The following is an 8,882-nucleotide window of genomic DNA, read 5'->3' on the forward strand; positions in this document are numbered from 1 at the left end:
TTATAAAAAAATAAGAGAATAAATTAAAAACAGGTATGAAATACTATATGACATTAAAAAAAGAATAACGTTAAAAAGGGAGTGATTTGTAAAATATCCATAAAGAAAAAGTAAATCTGTTTACAGTTCTGTTTCAAATGGGTGTTGAGAGATGTATCCATAGATCTCTTCATGTTGCTCTCAAAGTGCACCAGATTGATGCTTTTAACTTCAATATTTAAAAATCTTCCCAGGGGAGCTTGCCCCCTGACCCCCCTATGTGAGGTCCACACACCACCTATAAAAATAACACTTTACCCCTGCTTACACCTATATGCCGTGAGCTGATTATCGAGCCTTCATTGTAACAGTCGCGGGTACACTGTGTGTGTGTGTGTGGGGATTGTTGCAGTAGAACATTCCACTGTAGCGACCAGTGCATTAATGGGAAACCCTAAATGTTTGAGCACCCTCTATGAAACGTCAAGCTACCCCACAGCACCCCCAAAATAGAATCTCTGGCGCCGCCACTGAGCCTGACTATTTGTGTTGGGGGGGCCCGACTTTTTTTTTTCTCCAAAGGGGGGGCCTGACAGAAAAAGTTTGAGAACCACTGCTTTAACCTGTTAAGCCCTGAGCCTGTTTTTCAGGCCGCAGGCTCGAAAATGACATTCCCAGAACAAATGACCATATCTTCACTTCTAAAAGGGGTAAATTAATAATTTTTTTTCTCAAAGCAATGACAAACCTGTGAGTTGGATGTAGAAAAGTCAGAATCAATATAGAATATTTCTATTTTAAAATAAATTCAGATTGAACATAGTAAAAAAATGTCAATTATAGTGTCCGTCAAAAACAAAACAAAAATTACTTATAGTGAAAACCACCCTTGAATGATGGGATCGGAGACTAAAAGCTTTAGGAATCCAAAGGAAAACATATAATAAGTACCCTGTATCAAGATTGTTGCAAAACAAGTGACATTTGACCTTTTTTAGAGAGGTTTAGCAAAAAAACAAACACCTTTGGGGTCATTTGGGTGTATTTGGGTGTATTTACCCTAGAATCGAAGGGGAAGTTCCACATACACACACACACGTTACCATTGAGGAGTGTGACGCGCACGCAGTCAAAAGATATGAAATTTCGCTCAAACTAGTAAATATGAAGATGGATTATCAGTAATCATTTCAAAGTGACACAGACACATTGGATTAACCATTGGATTAAACTTAAGCAGAGTTTTTATCGTTTTGATGCCATTGAACACAACTTTTGATCAGAACAACAGCTAAGGTAAGAATATCTCCGTGTTTCCTCCGTGAAGTGTTGTGATGTCTGTTTTCGCTTCCTCTGTCGCTAGTTCTGATCGCTCAGTGATGATACTTATATGCCTTTGTGGAATCTCAGCTTGCTAATCGATATCTTGTTTGTGCAGATCCGATAAGTAATACGGGTATTTTACCTTGAGTTCTGTGCTAACTGCGTATGCATTTTTTTGCTCAGGGCTAATTCAGAGCTTTTGTTGTTACCCTTATTTCATTTCATTTAAAACCTTTATTTAGACAGATTGGTCCCTTGAGATCATCGATCTCATTTACAAGGGAGACCTGCATCATTTAGTTCCACATGAAACATAAAAACAACAAACAAACAAACAACAGAGGATATCATATTTACATATTCAACATTTACAAATACCCAGAGTGTCAGAAAGCATTTCATTCTTATGTTTTCCGGTACCGGGGGCATGGGGCTTAACTGGTTATTAACTCACCACATGACTGGGCCCAATTCTCTGCCCTCACTAAATTGTATTTACTAATGCTAAAGAGAAGAGGCCCATGTTAAGAGGTCCAGCTGATTTGATTTGAACATGGTACACAATGTTTTTGCAACAGAATATTTTTCAAGGGAAATTCTGCTTATTGCACCGAGGAACCAGCTCATCGAGGTTACCCAGAGGAATTTTTGGAGGAGGATCCAGAAAAAACAGACACAAGTTTTGAAAGCTGAAACTGCGGAGGCTCATACTTCCACTTCTTTCTTATTTTTGTGTTTACAATCACATCCCTTTTTTTGTGATTATATTCAACAAGTTCATGCAAAGTCCTAATAAAATGGGGATTCAATCTAAATTCTGATCCGGTTGGACGATTTTCACAGATTCATGTCAATCAGAAACACGCACGTTATGTTCCTGCTTAGCAATACTTTTTATTATGTTCGGAGAATTTCTGAGTTTGTTTATGGCTGCACGGGGAAAGATCTAAGGGAGAACCAACGTCATTACTGACCTCAATGATTAAAACAAAATGGAAAAACATTTTTTGTATAGCTGCTTACGCGAACCAGAGTTTTTGTTCAGGTTTATGCCAACGACGTTTACTTCCTGACATTGTTTAAACTAACAACTGGAAAAGCAATGCTACATTGAACTAAGCTCGGATGCAATAATTGGAATCTTAGAATGTATCCATTCAATGGCGAATAGAGCACTTTACTATTATTTTCTGTGATATTCCTTTCATTCATTTATAGAAACCACAAGACGCAACCGCTTTAGCTAGAATGACGACTATGTTTTTTGTAGAATGTTTGTATTTGTTGAGGGCCTCACGTTGTTTTGATTTGTACAAAATAAAATGATCGAGGCAACATAGTTTACCTGTGAAAAGCACATCTCCTCCATCCAGTGTGGCGTTCTCATCAGTCATTTCCACGATGTTCAGATTCAATTCCTTCAGAGCTGCTTTCATTGCCTCCGTCTGGAACAACCACAAGGACACAAACAGAAATACACTTAAAACATCTGCTGATATTAAACAAACAACTGTGATGACGTGGAGTAAGCTACACCACTGAATTTCCTCTCTCCAGGATTATTATGATAGGGTTCAGTTTTAATCAGACATCTGTAAACAAGATGATACAAATCAGTCTGAGGATTTACACTGGATTTCTTTAAGGCACAGTGTTTAGCAATACCCAGATTTCTGAGATTGAGTGCGCTGAAACAAAACCTTTTTTTTCTCTAACAGGTTTCGATGACATCACTTAATGAGCCATGAAACTACGTCATTTTGGAGGAAGTACATTAATATTTTTACAAGGCAGGGCCAGTGGAAAATAGGTACGCTGAAGGACCAACACAAACCCTAAAAAAGCCTCTTCCTGTCCTCAGGTTCTGGGTCATCTGTTTTCCATACATTTATAGGAAGGAAGTCAAATGATGGCTGCCACCCGGATAAGATCAACATAAATTATGGAATGCATTCCCAGGATGGAAAATGAAGGGCACACCACATTTCACCTGTATGTCCTCTCGACTGAAATGGAAACCTGAGGATAGGGCAGGTCTTTTTTTGGCTGAACTTTGGCTGGTCTGTTCTCCTGTCTGACCGCACAATGTGATTTTACTGTCCTGTATTTGGGGTTCCTGCGGGAGTAGTTTCCAAGTCCAGTCATGTTAGCGAGAGCATCAGTGTTTCCATAAGCCCTATCTCACTATGACCTCAGCCTCTCCTCATTTGTGGAGGGCCACACCATGAGGTCACTCAGGTAGACTGCGATGCACTTCCCAAAAAGCACAATAAATGCCTGCAAGCGCATAAAGACTACACAACTCTTCTTTAATTATGAACTTATACATTGTGGTTTAATACTTAGTCACAAGTAAGGAATAAGTAACTAGCTATACCTAGTCATTTATATCAAGGCAACACCTCTCTGTATAGTATGATACAGTTTAATAGAAGTACAATCTACATCCTACAAAATGATTTCAAAGTTGACTCAACATCTCTCTAAGACAGTTTGAACAAAAACTGAACATTATAAATATGTAATGTCTGATTTAATCCAAAACTATTGTAAAAGATTGCATTAGTTTAATGTACTAAACTCATAACTGCGATTATGTTCAATAATGACATCTATACAGCAGGTTTTTTTCCTATGACTTTTCCTTTATATAACCATAAACTTTCCAATCAAATCACTTTCAAGAAGACGGACAGTTGAATCCCACAGAATTATCAGTCTTTCCTTTTCAATGTTTCATCTGAAGGAATTCGGCTCATCTTGTTCTTTAAACAGGAAGAACACAACGTCCTTCCAAGTAACCGGGTTCCCGATTCATAAGTGGTCTCTTAAAAGCAACAACGTGCACCATAATGAGTGAAGCTTAGAGGTAATTTCCCCATCAATTTATTTATCCAAAGCCAGGACACCGCTAAGGAACTATCTGCAATTAATGAGTTAAGTTTGTAGGTGTTTTGGGTGGCAAATAAACATTTGAGACTGATTCTGATTAAATAAACAATGTGCTTCTGATGTTTGTTTCTAATGTGTTAGGTATATTAACATTCTTCATTCTTCATGTATGTGCCTATTAGCCATGTTAGTTATTTCACAACAAAGCTTGAGAGCAAAGGCCTAATATTTATTCCCCAGTCCATATCATATTGAGTACAAAACTAAAATACATTTCAGAGAAAGACCTTTCTCAATAATACCACACATAATATACAGACTGTGCTGTCTCCACATTATCAGTCACTGATTGTCCTTTCTTCTTCTGTCTGTTGCACACTGCAGCCTCCACTATCAAAGTAGACGTCTGCCCAAGAATCTGCAGGATTGCATGAAGCAGCTCTTTACCTCAGCTCTCTGGCATTTCCTCTGACATCACTGGAGGTGATGTGACCCAAAGGGTGTTTAGGCCACTCCTTCACCATGGGAAATGTAATGGCCCTTTACATAGACAACAGTGTGATATCTGATCGGTGTGCGTGTGTGGTAGAGAAAATCAATTAGTCCTTAAGCACAGACACAATAAATATGTTGCTTGTGGGTTTGGACTAGTTATTTGGTACACACAGAAGGAGCAAAAAGAGCTAGAAGGAGCTAAACCACATTTTAAAAAAAGATCATGAATTAGTATCATGTCATTCCAAGTTAAGGGAAGATTGAGTGTAGCGAGGTAATGGTCTTGTGTTTACAGTTTGTGAATGGTCCCGCATAGATATAGACTACACAAAGATAAATTACAAACTCAAAATGTTTACAATGAACATTTGCTGAGATTCAGCTCCATTTAGCTGGCTAGCTTTTCACCTGTGCCAAACTCAATTTGGACAGGAAAGGCATCGGGCACGGTTGATAAGAGGAACTTTTGGGCTACCAACAATTTGTTTTGGTAGAATGAACCAACATAAATCGATTTTATATGAAGAGAATTGAATAACTTTGTCTCCAAAGCATGTGTTCAAAGTCCCGAACAATCTAAGTTTCAGACGGCGTAGCAACACTCAAATCTTGAACAAAAATGCTGTGCGTTGCTGAATCTCGTCCCATATGATACTAAGTCTAATGGCTTGAGATTGTGGAATTGTGAAGCATTTATTGAAACAAATGTTCTTTGCGCTGGAAGTATTTAAATGGCCATAAAGGGATGCACCTGCTCAACTGAAAGGTTTCCATTAGCTGTGGTGTTTAAACAATTTTCAGCTGGCACAAACAGGCCTGACATAAGCCAAGACAACCCTCCTGACACAACACACTCCTCCTGACCTCCATTCTTGATGTAGTTAACTGCACATTTGGAAGCTGTCAGTAGCATGTTGTCGCAGAAACACAGATTCATTAAAGAGGAAGTGCATATTTGGCAGGAGTACACATTCTCCCTGCTGTCACACATCCACTTCAAGGTTCAATGAGGCCTTTCGACCGGACATGACCTCCTACAATTATCCAGTCTAAGTCATCAATAAATGTCTGAATAGGTGGATCAAGGCATTTTCCAATAAAGCAGCCAGTGAATGTAACCTCACCTGCATCAGTCTAATAAAACAAATGTGTGTTGATGTTTCTTTCTACTGGCCATAGAGTATTAAGTGCTGTATTCATGATTGAAAAAACAATAAGCTCAAGAAGCTCCCCTTAGAAACACTGCTAATCACAGAAGATTGGGACCGCTATTAAAGTTAATGTTTCCTAATGGCATTTTGCATTTACAGGAGAGTGAATCTATCCCTTGGCTACATACACCAATTGCAGGTCCATCAATCATTAAGTCTGGTATGTCTTAGTCAATCACCTTATCTTGTTTTGTAAAGTTAAAGAGCTCACATAGCTGTATGACGAAGCAGAAATAGAGTAAAGGTTCAATAGACAGGAGGACATTTTCTGCATAGGGTTGTAGTCTTTAGAGGCTTACTTCAACATAATGACTGAATCATTTACTGTATTTGCTTTGTTCTCAAGAATTAGAGACAATTGATGTCAATGTCATGCCTGTACAGTAAGCAATGATAGCAGTGCTTCTAAAAAAGTGACAAACAAATCTTTCAACAGGTGCAGACATGCAGAATACACCATCTTTAGTAACCCTGTCTCTCTTCCTTTCTCTCTTTCTCTCCTCCTTCACTATCTTGATTTCTTGCTTTATCTCTCACATTCCCTTTATTCTCTCTAGACCATCATGGCGGGGTCAAGAATGCTTCTAAGGTGGCTTCTCATGCAGAGTGGCCTATTATCTCTTACCGTTAGGGACATCCAATACCTCACGCTGCCTAGGTGCCAACTCACTTTGCCAGAACCTCCTCTCTTCTCCCTTCTACTTTCTATGCTTCTCTCTTCTTCCCTCCTCTCTCCTCCTTTTCCCCTGAGTGCTTAGCCAGGCGACATGCTGTTAGCCAGCACCCTGCTTTGAATGAAAAAGGCCTTTTAAAATTCATTAGGGGCTAAAGGCTTTGAGATTTAGACAGTCTTCCTGCCACATTCCTGCCGTTCCAGCCCAGGACAGGGAGACGGAGCAGAGAGAACAGCCTTTTATTTGGGGCTTTTTATGGACCCCGTCTCCATTCTCTCGCCCATGGTACCCGTTGATATCGCATTCAGCTAAAAAGGACCATCAGTCTGATAGAGCACGGTGAATTTGGAAAGGGAATAGTTTCCTCAACAATAGCATTCCTGAAGGTCATCGTAGCTTCCCTACACCAGGCAACGAGTCCCACGCTCCGACATAATGGGGACACAGCATTCCTCTGAGCCTCACACGCAAGGAGGTCAGCCTCTTTAAATGACACTTATCAGCTGCAGTTTGTGAGTTTATAAAGTGCATGAATCCAATGGCATATAATGCAAGACAAGGTTGGTAGAGACAACAAAGAGGACATTATGCAAGGATTTGGTCAAAATTGTTAAAGCTCTGTGTACATACAGTAAAGGGATGTTATAAGAGGACTGGGTGGCCCACCAAACATTTGCCATGGCACAAACATTTGTAGACAAATTGCCTGTTTTCCCATCCTGCAGACATGGAACAGCATTTGCATTTGCCTGAGTTTTGCTTCTTGCCACCTGGTAAATATGTGTTCAACCATTTCAGCTCTGTTTTGGTCCCAACCATCCCCTCATATATCCTATGTTTATCAGCTAATTGGTAACAGTGTCTGCCTTTTGGTTTTGAGTAGTGTATGGTAAAGTAGAATAAGGAGAGAGATTTGAAGTGAGCAAGAGTAAACCAAAACAGTTAGGTTAATAATATGATACAAAAACCAATAGACCTGAGATGAAGTGCAGGGTCAGTGATCATTCCCTGCATCATTAAGGACTCAAATCGTAATTTGATCCATTGCTAATAAACAAATGACTCCAGCTTATGGGCTTCTTTGAGAATCTTAAAGTACTCAAAAACAATCTGTCAAAACCGGCATGAGCTGTGTACAAACACAAAACAGGGGCTTTCTTGTATTGACAATGACATATAGGCACAAGTTTGAACGGGGGGGTTTGTGCGTCATAGCTGAGGGTTTGGCTGGACATCCATGGCACAGAGGATCGTAACAGATAGCAGAGGCCGAATGCCGAGGAAAGTTCAAAGACCAGCAGAATACAGAAGGGGAATAATGGCTGCATTTCAGGCAAATCCACTAAGTGGAATTTGACATAAATGCACAAATCCCATTAGCTATTCAGGAACAAGGAGGATAAGGCTATCTAAACCTTTCAGGTATTAAGTCTCTGACGTCAAGGAGAATGCAAAAAGACAACTACCATTGTTGGCTGAGAGGAGTAAGTGCGATAAAGTAGCTAAATTATAGATTTGTCAAAAGTTTGCTCGAAGCAGCAGTTTTAGCTGCTGTTTCACACGGGAACGAAATGGGTTGTATCCGCTACTTTTCTCTTTCGTATAGCACGTTCGTTCACACGAGGCCGTAACGGAAGCACGGAAGCGCGGAAACGGACCCCTAAAATGATAACAGGTCCTAAGGTGGATAGATCTGCGGACGGAACGCTCTGGGGGGCGAAGCGGCTCCGTGTGTACATCCTATACAATCATTTTCCTGATAACGATGAACAGGGTCCTTAGCATTGGCGCTATAGATGTTCGCCTAGGGCGCGAGATCTGGGGGGGCGCTGCGCTGGCAGCTCTGGGAGGGGAAAACATTTTTGACAATTGGTGCTCATCCTAATTTTCGGCCTTGATGTAACAACATTCATAATTAAGTAAAGGTAACTCCCTTTTCACCCCGGTTACACTTTTCATTTGCCCTGTACGATGGGCGCTGTAAGTGATGAAAGTGGGGGATGTTGGCTTATCTGGCGCCCGCTGCTCACAGCCAAAGTGCGAGTGAACGTGGGAGCGAGGTACCGGCGCTGTTGTTATTAGCACCTGGTGCTAGCTGCGCTAACGGATATAAAAAGAAGATGTTTCTACAACAAAGGTGGAGGGAAGCTCTCTCCTGACAGACTGAGAGGCTGGTAACTACAGCTCAGGGAGGTAAAGGACTCTCTCAGTGTTTAGATCAGGGGTCGGCAACCTTTTTGATATGAAGTGCCATATAAAAAAAAAATTGTTATCAGCGTGCCAACGATCGAGAATTATCAACGGGGGG

At 40.5% G+C, this 8,882-nt stretch overlaps 1 protein-coding gene across 1 annotated transcript in view; it reads right to left on the reverse strand.

The window, feature by feature from the left end:
- ddah1 (dimethylarginine dimethylaminohydrolase 1) overlaps positions 1 to 8,882 on the reverse strand; it is a 69,422-nt gene that overhangs the window by 18,871 nt on the left and 41,669 nt on the right. The window contains exon 2 of the mRNA XM_010786099.1: positions 2,617 to 2,747. Within this exon, the coding sequence (XP_010784401.1) occupies positions 2,617 to 2,747 (131 nt within the window). The remainder of the gene's footprint in view (positions 1 to 2,616; positions 2,748 to 8,882) is intronic.

The sequence above is a fragment of the Notothenia coriiceps genome, unplaced genomic scaffold (genome assembly GCF_000735185.1).
Source record: "Notothenia coriiceps isolate Sejong01 unplaced genomic scaffold, NC01 NC01_scaffold00028797, whole genome shotgun sequence".
NCBI classification, from domain to species: Eukaryota; Metazoa; Chordata; class Actinopteri; order Perciformes; family Nototheniidae; genus Notothenia; species Notothenia coriiceps.